This window comes from Melanerpes formicivorus, unplaced genomic scaffold, assembly GCF_026170545.1.
Source record: "Melanerpes formicivorus ecotype bairdi unplaced genomic scaffold, bMelFor1.0.p_v2 SCAF_3, whole genome shotgun sequence".
NCBI lineage: Eukaryota > Metazoa > Chordata > Aves > Piciformes > Picidae > Melanerpes > Melanerpes formicivorus.
The window spans coordinates 14647694-14663375 of record NW_027142355.1 but is presented as its reverse complement, the minus strand read 5'-3'; the positions used below and the strand labels follow the sequence as shown (position 1 = coordinate 14663375).

Sequence of the window (15682 nt, the reverse complement as noted above, 5' to 3'; positions counted from 1 at the left end):
AGAAAGGTAAGGAGAAAGAATATTTCTCTCACGCATGTAATTAACAGCATTCTTGTAAAGATATACTCAGTTTGACACATTCAAAGCATCCTTCTAGGTCTATGCCTAATAGCAAAATCCTTTGAGCCAACTGTGAAAAAGAATGAGTTAATAATCCTACTAAAAGTGGTTTAGTATGAAATTTGAAGATTAAAATACTTAGTTGGCAGGCAGGCACTGTATTTAAAAATCTGTATTTTATGGAAGATTTATAAAGGTTTTCAGGTCTAAAAATGAATTAGCCCAAACTTTAAAAAAAAATTAAAAATTCAAGAGCGTTAGAAAAAAAATGAATGCACCAAATGGTGCCACCCTGAGAACCGAAACACCGTTTAGCAACAGGAAAACAGGAATGAGCAAGGCAGTGTCTCTTGTGTTTCCCAAACCATGACAAGTATAACCTGGATAGCACACCTATGAAGGTAAAAGGATACAGAGATTAGACTCATTCCTATGGCACACTCAGCCCAGTATCCTCACGCCAACAAGAACAAGTAGAATACGTTTAGGAAAGGAATGTAGGACAAGTATGAAATTATTCTAATCCAAATTCCTCATAATCAGCAGTTTACAGATATTTTTTATTATCACAGTATCACCAAGGTTGGAAGAGACCTCAAAGATCATCGAGTCCAACCTGTCACCACAGACCTCATGAGTAGACCATGGCACCAAGTGCCATGTCCAATCCCCTCTTGAACACCTCCAGGGATGGTGACTCCACCACCTCCCTGGGCAGCCCATTCCAATGACGACTCTCTCGGTGAAGAACTTTCTCCTCACCTCGAGCCTAAACTTCCCCGATGCAGCTTCACACTGTGTCCTCTTGTTCTGGTGCTGGTTGCTAGAGAGAAGAGACCAACCCCTTCCTGGCTACAACCACCCTTCAGGTAGTTGTAGAGAGCAATGAGGTCTCCCCTGAGCCTTCTCTTTTCCAGGCTAAACAATCCCAGCTCCCTCTGCCTCTCCCCACAGGGCTTGTCCTCAAGGCCTCTCACATTTAGTATCTGGGCCTATTTGTTAACCATAGATGCATTTTTTTTTTTTCCCATTTATTTGTATCTGTAACATAATAATCTCATGATTCCTTCCTCATTCTTTCCATTATTCTACTGTCCTACATCATATTCACCTTTTTCCCACTGATAATGGGATGTTTCATGTTTGCATGTTTCATCTTGCCGCATACGGGAGCTGCTCTTTACCCCTGACCATCCTCACTGGCCTCCTCAGAAACTTTTCTCACCTTTGTTTGGAGGTTTAAGCACCAGAGCAATCTGCAGTCTTCATGATGCTGGTGTCCCTGAACAACACGATGATGGCTTCTCCTTTATTGCCTATTCCTTCTCTAATGGTTAATACTCTGTTTGCTTTATTGACTGGGCTGCCATTTTGTAGTAGGTTTATTAGGCATAGCCTAAAACTACCACACATTTCTAGCAAGCTAACCACTACTTAGAGTACTGTTTACATAGAATAAACCAGGTTGGAAGAGACCTTCAAGATCATTGCGTCCAACCTGTCAAGCAATCCAATCCACCTAAACAACTAAACCATGGCACCAAGCACCCCATCCAGTCTCCTCCTGAACACCTCCAATGACGGCGACTCCACCACCTCCCCAGGCAGCCCATTCCAATGGGCAATCACTCTCTCTGTATAGAACTTCTTCCTAACATCCAACCTAAATCTCCCCTGGCGCAGCCTGAGACTGTGTCCTCTTGTTCTGGTACTGACTGGCTGGCTGGGAGAAGAGACCAACGTCCGCCTGTCTACAACCTCCCTTCAGGTAGTTGTAGAGAGTAATAAGATCACCCCTGAGCCTCCTCTTCTCCAGGCTAAGCAACCCCAGCTCCCTCAGTCTCTCCTCATAGGGCTTGTGTTCCAAGCCCTTCACCAACTTTGTTGCTCTTCTCTGGACACGCTCCAGCAAGTCAACATCCTTCCTAAACTGAGGGGACCAGAACTGGACACAGTACTCGAGGTAGGACTATGAGATCTTTCTCTTCAGAGGGAATGATTAATTAGAGGCATTGTGTATGTAATTTGCCACAGGTACTTTACACTTAACATCACTGAATTGAACCCGCTGTTTTAACACACAGTCTGGTGCTTTTTACAGCTTTTCACTTTCAGTTTATATTTGACAGTCCTTCATGGTATTGTGTTACTTGCAAATACTATCACCCCATCTTCAACCTCTTCACCATGACATGTACAAATATACTGAACAGAATAATCATCATAATCATCATAATCATCATGGCAAGGTCTTCTAATTGTGAAAATTCACCACTTATTTAAAGCATTTTTTCCTGGAATTTAATGTCTCAGCTAGCAGACTCTATTCTTCCTCATCACTCAGCAGAGCCTTTACTGAAGGCATTACTGTGAAAAGCTTTATGAAAATGTCAGAGTCCTAACCAGAGCACATTTGTCTATATAGTTGTTGAGAGCTCCAGTGAGCTGTGATAGATCTGTGAGGAATGGCCTCCCTGTGCAGTAGCCACCTTGACCCTTTCCCACTGTATTGTCATTATCCAGCTAGCCCTCACCATCCTTACTGCTTCCTTCCACCTGCTCAATTGCACAGGAGATTGGCTTGGTTACTTTACTGGACCATTCTCCTGGAAGTGGTCTCACACTTGCCACTTCTCATTCCTCTGCTATCCAGCAATCTACTGATCTAGGCAGCAGACTACATCCTTTAACTACTGGTTCAGCAGCTTCATACTCAAATTCCTTTAGAGTTGAGGATGGAAGTTGTGTACTTCTGGTGTTTTCTTACTACCCATTTCATCAGTGTGTTATAAAACCTTTGCCACTGACCCTGCTGTTGGAGTCAGTTCCTTAGACTCACCCCTGTGGTGAGCAGACCCTCTGCAGTTTTGCTCCCTCCTCTTTATGAACATTGATGCAAAGAATTCATCTGTTTCCCACATAAACTAGCTTTTGCAGTCTGGGTTGTCTGACAGGCTCCATACCTGTGGTATATCTGAAAGTATTCTCTTAGCTCTTATATTTAGCATTTTGCCTTTTCAAATTATTTTTGTAGCTTTATGTTTAACTTCTCAAACTTTATGTTCTTCTCTGGTTCACTTTTTGGATGAAGTTTTGAAAGTAGGAGTCTCCGTGCACAAGCTTCCATGTAAGATCTATGAAATCAGCTTGTCAAATCTTGAATTTACTTTGCTTTTGCCTGACAGCAACTGCTTGACACCATCTAGAAGAAACAAGAAAATGTTCTTCTTAATTTTTAACAGTCTCTGCTGGTTTCCATCCATGACTCTAGTGGTGAAATGCATGGTATTAATATTCCACTATGCTACACGGTGTCATCCTAGGTCTGTAATGCACATGGAGTATTTTGCAGCAATGATGCAGAAGGTATTGAGTGGGGCCAGCAGGAGCAGAGAAGTCATTCTGTACTCAGCACTGGTAGTGCCATACCTTCAGTTACTATGTCCAGTTCTGGGTCTCTCAATTCAAGAAAGATGTTGAGTTGCTGGAACGTGCCCAGAGAAGGGCAGCAAAGCTGGTGAGGGGTTTGGAGCACAAGCCCTATAAAGAGCAGCTGAGGGAGCTGGGGTTGTTTAGCCTGGAGAAGAGGAGGCTCAGGGGAAACCTTATTGCTGTCTACAACTACCTGAAGGGTGGTTGTAGCCAGGTGGGGGTTGGTCTCTTCTCCCAGGCAACCAGCACCAGAACAAGAGGACACAGTCTCAAGCTGTGCAGGGGGAAGTTTAGGCTTGATCTTAGAAAGAAGCTCTTCACAGAAAGAGTGATTGCCCGTTGGAATGGGCTGTCCAGGGAGCTTGTGGGGTCAACATCCCTGGAGGTGTTTAAGAGACTGGATGAAGCAATTAGTGCCATGGCCTAGTTGATTAGCTAGGGTTGGGTGTTTGCTTGGACTTGATGATCTTGGAGGTCTCTTCCAACCTGGTTGATTCTGTGATTCTGTGAGGTCTTCTGTAGTACCAGACGTGCATTCTGTTGTCTTGTTAGCCACCCACCATCGCAAACTTCCTTTCTCCCTCCTGCATTCCTTGTTCTCTGCAGACACTTGATCATGCACATTTTCCACTTTCAAAGCTCTCTTTCTATAGTAACACTACTAATGTTTCTCCCTCTCTCAGAAAAAGGTGGAAAAGTGAAAATCAAAAAAGCTAGAGTACCTGCTGAGAAGTGGTATGAAAGCCATTTCTTACTCTGTTCCAATTCAGTCCATGTCCTCTGCGCCCTCTCTTCCTCACAGCATGCCCTCTGCTTTTGAGCAAGTTACAAGAGCAGCTCTCTGCAGGAACACAGGGTTGGCATTTCCAGGGGGAAGAAGCTACAGCTGCTTAAACAGCTGGTTATCTGAAAAAAGAAAAACAAACAAACAAACAATCATGACTCTAAAACTCCATGGGTCATGCTTCAAAAGTGGCATTGGACATGTTAATATAACTCCTCAAGAGATAAATGCCACGTCTCTTCCTGAGACACCCAAGTTCATGTATCTAAAAGGCACTGGAGGGGAGTCCAAGACCAGAAACAACCTATAGCTTTGCTCAGTCCACACAGCACACCTGGGATTTCCAGGTAGTACAGATTCTCTGCTGTGAAGAAATTAGCTCAGCAGATATCCAGTCTATGCCTAACACCAGGCAATGATACTACAGTTTGGCAGTACTTGGAAATTCACCAAAACATGTATTCTGGAGTTGCTGTTACTCTCTCAGTACAGACAATCTCTCAGCCTTTTGGACTCACTGACAATAATAACAGCAACAAATAATGTGCAAAAAAAGTTTCAGTTATAAAAATAGAATGCCCAAAGAAAAGGAATTAACTGTAATTAGTCTCTTTCCTGAGGTTTAATTATAAAATACATTAATAAAATGAAAGATAGCCATGCCCTCTGCACAAATCATTTGAGGCTGCTTTTATCATTAGCTTTCCTCATTTAACAGAGAATGAAAATGTGCACACACAATTAATTTCATTTTGTGCAGCTGGTATCTGCACACCTGTTTACAGACCAGTCCTTACACATTGACGGAGGCAAATGTACACAAAGCTGTCACCATAGAATGACAGAATGGCTTGGGTTGGAATGGACCTCAGAGATCATCTACTCCAACCTCCCTGTCATGCGCAGGGACGCCTCCCAACTAGTCTTAGCTGCTCATCCAACCTGGACTTGAACACCCCAGGCAGGAGGCATCCACAACTTCCCTGGGCAACCTATTCCAGAGTCTCACTGTCCTCATATTGGAGAACTTCTTCCTAAGACCCAGTCTAACCCTACTCTCCGTCAGCTTCAAACCATTCCCCCTTGTCCTATTGCCAGACATCCTTATGAAAAGTCCCTCTCCAGCCTTCCTGTAGGATCCTTTCAAGTATTGGAAGGCAGCTCTAAGGTCCCCCTGGAGTCTCCTCTTCTCCAGGCTGAACAACCCCAGCTCCCTCAGCCTATCCTCATAGCAAAAGTGCTTCAGCCCTTGGATCATCTTTGTGGCCCTCCTTTGAACTCAGTCAAACATCTCCGTTTCCTTCTTATGCTGGAGGCACCAGAACCTGTTTCAATCAACAGTTTCAAAACACATTTGAGTAAGAAAAATCCTCCTGACTGCCTTAAAGCTCTGGGTATTTCCTTCTGGTTTAGCCTGCTTCTGAAGTCCTGCTTGCCTGTAAGGTTGGCTTTTTTAAATAAGACAGGTAATAATTGCTATAAAATATGAACAGAACAAAGAGTCTGCAAATAAACTCACATGTTCTAGAGGTCCTTTATTCTAATGATTGGGAGAAGCTTTACAATTTTCTTTCTAATTAACCTATCAATAATAATGTCACTGAAACATTCCTTAGGAATATTATCTTCTTATTATTGCCAGAGAACAGGCTGCCCAATTTTATCGCTCAGTTGTTCTTATGCATGGATGAAGCATCTGAATTAACTTGACCTGAAACAGATTTTTTGAAGAGACATTTCCCATATACACAAACTTATTCCATAATTACATTTAAATCATTAATATTCAAAATAACACTTTAAGGTACAGGAGGGAAGCATTTGGAGTTTACTTTGTGCTTGCACATTGTAAGAATATAATAGAGGAGCATTCTCTTTGTCACATATCATCAGGTCAGGAGGAGAATCAGTAGGTTTGGGCAGGCATTTATCCCAAACAGCATGGAAATTCAGCCAGGGCCACATTCTGTGGGAAGATGCACAATAAAGAACCAACATGTGTAAAGATGCCAGGCTGATCACTGCAGAGAGCATGTTTCTTCAGATTCAATACAGCTCAGGCACCAGCCCTGCAAGCTTCCCAGGCTGGCTTGCCAACATGTTTCAACTGTAAGCTGGTGGGAGTGTCTGGAGGGGGTGAAGATTGATCACTCCAGCTTTGTAGTCTTTGCTGAAGACTGCCAGGAAGGTTACAAATCAGAGCTGGTGCCAGTTTGGGGGGGGTTTCATGATGGGGGTGGCCTGGCTGTTGAGAGCAGGAAGGGGTCCATCCATTCCTTTCACACGACTGGCCACCAACAGCTGCCAGCCTTGCAAAAGGAGACATCCGCTGGAGCTGCATGCATGGATCCCACACAAACACCCCTTCAAATTAAGGTTTATTCCAAAGAGCTAAAGGCAGTCTTTGGCAGCGGCTTTGTGAGATGAAAATACTGGAATTCAAGGGCTGTACTCTCAAGCGTTTTCCCTGCTATTTGTGGATCTGAAACTTGGTGATTAGGATGTATATGTTCTCTCAGGCTGTCATGGAAGAAGTGTACCTGAATAGCATGGGAGCTAAAGATATTATTTTAGAGATTCATAACTCTCCAGATTTGGGGAACTGTTTTTTTCTGTTAATTTCTTGACAAAAATGAAGTCCATAAAGTCTAGAAAGACAGAGGACCTAAATGCCATGCAGAACAATAATGTTGCCAACTTGCACTTAGTCTTTGGAAATATTCTGATGTTTCATGTGAAAAGCTTTATATCTGCAAAGAAGGCAGCTTGCTGAAATGTCTCTTAAAAACAATGGTCTGCTATTAAAATGTGTAACTCACTGTGAAAGCAGCTAGTGCCACAGGGTCATATCCAATAAAAGACTAGGTGCTCAACACCTGTTAGGTGGCTGGTGTCCCACCAGATGCAGAAGGAAGATTAAATGTGATAGAATGATATCCAAGCAGTCTGCAAGGAAATATAAAAGGTAACTAGAACAGGTAGCATAAATATACTAAAAGAAATATGAAGAACAGGGAAAAAAAGGAGGTCCATTGCTTGCTGAGAATGTAGAGAAGGCTGAAATAGTGCTTGCTTTCTGTGAGTCTTCACTGAGATGTTGAGAAGGACCATAAACATACATCAAAGTCAACAAAAAGAAATTAGTATAGATCAGAATAAGGAGAAAACTGCCAAAAGCATACTTGGATTCAAGTCAGCTAAGAATGTTGATGTCCCTGTGTGCTCAATGACAAAGAAGGTAATTTCTAGACTATTAGTAATTAATATCTAAGAGAAAGCAATTCTAGACTATTAGATTATATACATACAATATAATATTCATGGAGGACAAGAAAGTTAGTATCAGACTAGAGAAAGGAAAACAGACTATTTTTAGTCAAATAATAGAGAAAAGTTCCTTGAGCTTTCATTCTCAGAACTAATCTGTGACAAGTTATCAGAAAGTTGAAGAAGTCCATCCACATTAAAATGGTAGGAAGCAAATCCAATCATCCAAGTCATTTTTTCATTTCTGATTTTCATTTTTATTTCTTTATGGGAAAAGGGGAAGAGGAATGCACAAGTTAGTTATCTTCTTTTCACCTTTCAACACCACTTTCTATGGAATTCACACACACACACAAAAAAAAAGAAAGGGAGAAATAAACTCTAGGTGGAATCACTGTAATGTGGTTGCTGAAAATAATCCTTCTCGAAGGCTGCTCTGAATGATCTGCTCCTGAATAGTAATTACAAGTGTGAAATTACAGCTGTGGTTCTGAAGGGTCTGGGATGAAATCAGCTCAATTCAATAGTTTTATTAATGATTGTGGAGACCTATTGATAAATAATTAAATAACATTTGCTGATGCCAAGATGTCACCATTCACAGAGGGTTTAAAAGGACTTTGAGGAATAGACATAGATGTCAAATTAAAATTTTATCCTAAAGCAGTCAATCAGATAAGGTTCACTGCTGCACAATATAAAATGTGGGGTACATGTTTAGACAATACTGCTGAGGATAATATTGGAATCCAAGCTAACTCTGAGCTGCAAATCTGATGTGTTACAAAAAGGCAATTGGTCTCATTCTGGCAATAGTATTAATAAAGTGTTTCTCCCACATGGGAAGGATGTTATCATTTTGATCTCTTCTGCCTATACTCACTGAAGTAGTATCTCCACTTTGGAGACCAGGGACAGGCTTAGAAGGATCCAGAAGCAAAGGACAGAGAAATGTCATGTGCAATATAAAACTGCAGGAATCAACTTTTATCCTGAAGACAGAGTAATGAGGATCCCATGTAACAAGCACTGGGTTCTTTTCAGACCACTTTCTATGCTTACCATTAACTCTGGCCTCACCTTGGTGCACCTTCAATATACAGCTATGTCTAAATTCCTCTTCAAAAAAACCCACTGGATTTAAGAAAGACAGAAACAGCCCAAAAGCATCTAAAAATCAGTTCCACAATGGAAAATATAAGAGAGCAAGCACATTTGGATGCCTGGCCAGAAAGAAAGCATACAGCATGGTTTCCTCCCATATCAGACGTAAGAGAATCTACAGTAACAAGGGGAAGGAAGGTGTTATAAGTGTTTAAATATAGACAAAATAGGAACAGGAATGTATCGGACACATAGGGAGCCACTCCTCGGTCAAGGTTTTCTCTTTTGTATGAATTCCTCAGATATGAATACAAAGTGTAATTGAAGCTTTTCTCAGGTTAAGAGTATTGGCAACACTTCTCCTTGGTTTCTTATCTGGTCAGAGCTGGGCCTGTGCTGCAAAGGCAGTGTAATTCAGAGACATCACTCAGCCACAAACCACAAATGAATGGAACACAATTAATCCATTGCTCCTACGTCTATTCACTTCACCTCTCACTTTCGGATGTAAAATTCAGAGCACCTAACTTTCGTCAGCTTGTTTCTCTCCCCTTCTTCAGTCACATAAGCATGATGCTGGCCAGCATCTCTTAACCTTTCCCAGGTTAGTTGTTTGCACATAAGATAATAAAAGAACTATCAAAACAGCTATGTGCTGCCTACACAGGAAGAAAATATTTTAATCCACTGAAATACAGAAAAGGTTACATTAATATCACTGGCTGGAAAGTAGCCCTGGGGAGAGAGACTTGGGGGTGCTGGTGGACAAAAAGCTCAACATGAGCTCTCAATGTGCACTTGCAGCCCGCAAAGCCAATCAGATCCTGGGCTGCATCAGGAGAAGTGTGGCTAGCAGGTCGAGGGAGGTGATCCTCCCCCTCTACTCAGCCCTGGTGAGACCCCACCTGGAGTACTGTGTCCAGTTCTGGAGCCCCTATTACAAGAGGGATGTGGAGGTGCTGGAACGTGTCCAGAGAAGGGCCACAAGGATGATCAGAGGGCTGGAGCACCTCTCCTATGAGGACAGACTGAAGGAGTTGGAGCTGTTCAGTCTGCAGAAGAGAAGGCTCCGAGGTGACCTAATTGTCACCTTCCAGTATCTGAAGGGGGCCTACAGGAAGGCTGGGGAAGGACTTCTCAAGATCTCAGGTAGTGATAGGACTAGGGGGAATGGAATGAAGCTGGAGGTGGGGAGATTCAGGCTGGATGTGAGGAGGAGGTTCTTCACCATGAGAGTGGTGAAACCCTGGAATGGGTTGTCCAGGGAGGTGGTTGAGGCCCCGTCCCTGGGGGTGTTTAAGAGCAGGCTGGATGAGGCTCTGTCCAGCCTGATCTAGTGTGGGGTGTCCCTGCCCGTGGCAGGGGGGTTGGAACTAGATGATCCTTGTGGTCCCTTCCAACCCTGAATGAAACTATGAAACTATAATATAAGGTAGTTCCTGCATATTAACCAATGAGAAGAGAAGAAAGGCAAACAGCAAGGGGAAAATGTGACATTAACTTAACCTTTTTACATATTAAATTTTATTAAAATCTCTTTCTTCTGTCTGCTCCAGAGTGCAGAGCATTTTACTTGAAGGACTGTACGTGCTCTGCATGGCTTTCATCAGTGCTCATTTTAAAGGCTATTTATCAAGGACTGTTAAAAAGATCTCCTTCATTTGATCTAATCTGGCACTTCTCTCAAAACACACTAACGAGTTAATTTTAAACGCCTTCTGCAGAACATGGTCTGTCCAGACAATGTGACACCAAAAAGAGCTGTCTTTAAGCCACCAGAAAATCTGAGTTTACTTTTATAGGATTTCTACCAGGGCTTAATTGTTTCATGACATTTAGAAACAGGTTTTCCCAAACTGGCTGAATTTTGTCTGTGTCTGCCCTGACCAGTATCCTCATGGGGGTAGTACAAATCCATCTTCTGTCTGTTACAGAAGTGGTAAAAGACATTTTCCATTTTTGCTCTGTGTGCAGCAATTACATCCAGCCAACCATTTCAAAAGTCATGGTGATGCAAACAGCTCTGTATGGCCAAACCTGGGGGAGATCTCTCCACATTGCAGAAAGGACATGTGCTGTGTGTCACTGTGGCTTGGAGGTCATCAGAAATACCTGAAACTACATAGTGCATGGTACAATCAATGGCCTTCTGAGGAAGTCCACCAAGGAAGAAATTTGCACTGCACAACTAAGGCTTTTTTGCACAAATAATCCTGATTTTTCCCCCCCCCAACACTCAGTCTGCAGCATTTACGAAGTGTGATAGAATGGCTGAAAGGTTTTATTTGGATCAATGGTTTTTTAGTTAACTGCTGGCATTGATTGCCTGCAGGATCCTGGGAGAGTTCATAAGACAAACTGCAACTCTGATAGACAAAGTATGAATTCCAATTGAGAAACACTGCCATAGTGCTTCTAGTAGCATTCTTTCTGAACTAAAATAGGGACTAGATAAGTTCTTGACATCCTTTCCAACTTTCTTTGATGTTTGACATTTTATATTATGCACATTTATTTGGTAAATACTATACTTCAAACTCAGGAAAGAAGGAAAGCCTCTGAAGGATTGCACTTTTAGTTGACAGAAATACAATAGTAGCAAAGGCAGCATACAAAAGAGAAAACACTTCAATGTCCAAGGCCAGCAAAGAGATAGTTGTGTCAGGACAGGCTAGTGAGAGGAAAAGAAGTGCCTGTCATCTTGAAATCTCTGTAGAATCCTTAAAGCCCTCTACAGGATGAATGCAAGGTTGTTATGTTGGAGGAAGCCACAGATGCAGACTGAGGGCAGTGTGATCCACTGAGGCTATGTGCTCCTCTGGCACTGATAAATGAGTCTGCTGAACTCACTTACCTGGGAGTCAGACGCACTTCCCTTGGCTGCTCATCACCTGGACCCACACCTCTTACCAGCACCATGAGATCAGTCCTTCTTCCGGGCTTCACCAGGGTCACCCCTCCAATAGGGCTTGGAGGTTTCTGCAACACAGCTGCATAATCTCAACTCCAAATGCTGGTGTGCTTCTAAGGGGAGGTTCATGCATGGCCTCATCATGTTGCTCTTTCCACTCTCTCACAAAATAAGTAGGTGGCTGTGGTCCTACAACACCAAGCAAGCTGTACAGCTACTGCTTTCTACATGTGCTGTCTGCCACACTGTCTGCCATGCTGATCAGACACAGCAGAGAGCAGCCCCTCCCCTGGGCCTGGAGAAAGTCTCCAGCATCAAAAACCAGCTCTTCTCACAGAGGGTACAGCAAAACAAAACATCCCAGTGGGAGGCAAAACTGGGAGAGAGACTGTGGTGGATGGGAGATGCAGACATCAGTGCCCAATTTTACAGCTGCAGAAACAGAGGTGGAAAATCAATAACAAAGCTAATTCTGACTGGAAAGCTATCCAGGAGGAGAGCGGTAGAAATCTGTAACCAGAGCCCCGGAGCTGGCAGCTTTAACTGGATGGCTCATCCAATGGATGTGCTTACTGTGAGCAAAAACCTCCTGTGCTGATGCAGCTCAAAGCAAACTTGTGTCCCCTGTGCAGTAGTACTAACCTTTCTTTGTTTGGTGGATTGCTCCATAACAATGTTTAATTTGGTGAGAGACTTTCCTACCTAGATTTGGATATTCAGATGATGGATCTTTGTGCTTCAAGTCTCTCTTTTCTCTATGAAAGCAGCATGTTAAATGCAGAAAAGGTCTTCTCAAGGCCACACAACACTGCAAATTAAGGTGTAGCACAGATAGCATTCCCAGTGATTCCAGCATATGGAGAAATTTAAAAAGCCCCTACACCTAAGAGTTGTGAGGCATGTTACAAATGTATCAGGCTGATTTCAGCAGAAGATGTGCAGCAGTTGATGTACCACATTCATAAGCCACTTTGGAGGTTATTTAATCTGCCAGTAATATCCTTCAGACAGACAGGAACAAATCTGCCTTGATGTGCCTGTCTGTCATTCAGTAACCTGTGATCCATTCACTGTATCTCTTTCTGAAATGCTCATTTTACTGCAGTTCTGTTTGACTCAATATTCTTCATCCCTGACAGGTAGGAGATCAAATAATTGAAATCAATGGAGAAAGCACAAGGGACATGACACATGCCAGAGCAATAGAGCTAATCAAGTCTGGTGGCAGAAGAGTGCGGCTGTTGTTGAAACGTGGAACAGGCCAGGTCCCAGAATATGGTGGGTTTTCATCTTTACATTTTATTGCATGCAAAAAGCTATATAAATTAATTACTTTGATTTTGAGTTAATTAGCAGTTGCAGATATCTATATACTGTAATGTCCAGGGGCACATGATGTGTAGGTCTGAGTGTCTTCGTAGCTCAAGACCGTATATGCATGTCCATTACTGTTGTCTGCTGCTTTCCTGATGCAGGCAATGGTTTAAGATGTAGGAAGCACCTTGAGCCCTTTAGGGGACATCTCTGAGTGTGCTGGGAGTTGCTACTCTGTCCATAAACTGTCCTTTTCTTCCTCTATTGGTACTTCTCTGCACATTTTTAATCACAACAGATGATCTTGCTGCCATGCAATTCAGTGGCTCAGGTTTAAACTCGAAGCACTAATAAGAATGTACTTCTTTGACATCCTCACCTACTCTCTGACATCATACACAGATAGTCAAGCAGAAGTGAGCTCTGAATGAAAAAAGAGACTTTGCTCATTGTGATAGGAAAGCAGGATCCATCCTTTTCATGTTTTATTTCAGAAGGACTTCTGGGACTTTTTTGAGTGTTTCAAAATGTGTGAGTCATTTAGACAATATAGAAACCTATTTCACTACTGAAATGACAAGAAGTAAAAATAAATTATCCAAAGGTAATTTCAAAGACAAAAAGCATTTTTTCAAGTTGAATTCAAGGCTTACTCTAAAGTAGGGTGTGACAATGTCATATATGTACAGAAGTTCTATGATGTGCACAGCTAGACCTGAAATTCACCAGAAAAATGGGGTGTTAATGAATATTCCTCGACTTCTTTATGCTAGGAGGTCCAAAACTCCATTAAAATTTTGTGATACTACTTTTGAAGTTTCAGCATCATCTTCCATTAGATTCAGTAATGTGAGTAGCATGTGAGAATTCAAAGTAATGCTTAGGTTTCAATGCAGACTCAGGTCAGTCTTTGTTAGCAACATAAATTCATTACCTCTGCTGAGATATTAAAGTCGCCTCCACTGAAAGTCAGTGCTTTACTGGCTGTCAGTAGACATGGTAATTGCACCTCCTTGTCTAAAGCAGAGCCAGTTCTATGGCTGAAGCAACACCTGAGATAGTGTTTGTTGCATTTTCTCCAGCTTTCAAGAGCTTCTGAATATGGGCAGCAAGGATGGGCCATAGCCTATTCATCCAGTGATAAAGTTATTGAGCTGTACTTTTGATGAGTAGGAATACAGTCAATATGGCTTTCAGGGATTGCAATAAATTGGTACTAAGACATCTAATACGAATTTTAACCAGTGTATGATCCTTTCAGAGAGAAATTTTAATGAAAGAACAAACATCCAGGACTAATGTAGTGGTAGAACCACATTCCACCTGTTCTCTGGTTCCTTAGAAAGCAACTGAATGTAAAGGGGGTCACAGGAGGCTGCTACGAGCAAAGAATCAATTGCAGTTCAGATCCATGCCAAAGCATTTAAACCTAGATTTACAGGAGATCCAAAACACATTTCTATGTTTATATAATCTTTCAAATATGTGCCTTATTCCAGAAGCATAAGAAAATGGAAATAGATATACTAAAATAGCATTGTTTGGAGAAAAGAAATCTCCTGCAAAGGTAGAGATGTACACAAGCTTTCCCCTCTTCAGAAGAACATGAGCAGAAAATACAGATAAATCATTACAAATCCAGGCACAGTTTATAGCCCTAACTGAAAGCAATGAGACTTTACCAGGACTGTTCAAAGCCAGGGTCACCATTTGGAGAGACATTTGGAATGCTTAGCATTAGTTGTGTAGAAATGCAGATTACTGCAAAATAAGAATTGCTACAAAGAGCTGCTTTGCATCAGATCATTTAGATCAGGTTGTCACAGTAAGCTCAAGGACAAAGTATTTCTGACAACAGCAAATAAACTAGTCAGTATTTAGTAGTTCCCTCTTCTTCCCACCAGAGTTGCACAGTTGGGATGTGACAAAATTAATTGGAGCTCTTTTTATTGACATAATCAGTCTTTTTTTCTTTCTCTAGTCTTTTATTTTTTCTTTTTTTTGTCTAGTTAGTACATTTCAGAAATTTTTCCTATTAAGGTCCAACTCTGGAGACTATCAGTGGGAAATAAGACTTAGCTGAGTATGAAAATGCAAAGCTGGAGGACTGAGCTTCACAAATAGTGTGGCCAGCCGGAGCAGGGAAGTCATTCTTCCCCTATGCTCAACACTGGTTAGACCACACCTTGAGTACTGTGTCCAGTTCTGGGCTCCTCAGTTTAAGAAGGATGCTGAGATACTTGAAGGTGTCCAGAGAAGGGCAACAAGGCTGGTGAGAGGCCTTGAGCACAGCCCTATGAGGAGAGGCTGAGGGAGCTGGAGTTGTTTAGCTTGGAGAAGAGGAAGATCAAGGGAGACCCTATTGCTGTCTGCAACTACCTGAAAGGAGATTGTAGATAGGTGGGGGTTGGTCTCTTCTCCCAGGCAACCAGCAACAGAACAAGAGGACATAGTCTCAAGCTGCTCCAGGGAAAGTTTAGGCTCGAGTTGAGGAGAAAACTCTTCAGAGAAAGAGTAATTTGCCACTGGAATGGGCTGCCCAGGGTGGTAGTGGAGTCACTGTACCTGGAGGTGTTCAAAAAAAGGATTGGATGTGGCACTTGGAGCCATGGTTTAGTTGTCATGAGGTGTTAGTTATTAGGTAATAGGTTGGACTTGGCGATCTCTGAGGTCTTTTCCAACCTGGTTGATTCTGTGATTCTGTAAATTCCAGAGCTACGTTTCTGCTAGTACCAAATATGGCAGCATATATTTAAGTGGAAGGAAAATCAGTGTTTGAATGATGATATGACTGACATCAGTAAAAGCAA

The 15682-nt window shown here is 42.2% G+C and overlaps 1 protein-coding gene across 13 annotated transcripts in view; it reads left to right on the top strand.

Annotated features, from left to right (window-relative positions):
* The window catches only part of MAGI2 (membrane associated guanylate kinase, WW and PDZ domain containing 2), a 693860-nt gene that overhangs the window by 659283 nt on the left and 18895 nt on the right, over positions 1-15682 (top strand). For all 13 annotated transcript variants that reach the window (XM_068167566.1, XM_068167610.1, XM_068167558.1 and 10 more), the window contains one exon: positions 12698-12836. In XM_068167566.1, the coding sequence (XP_068023667.1) occupies positions 12698-12836 (139 nt within the window). The remainder of the gene's footprint in view (positions 1-12697; positions 12837-15682) is intronic.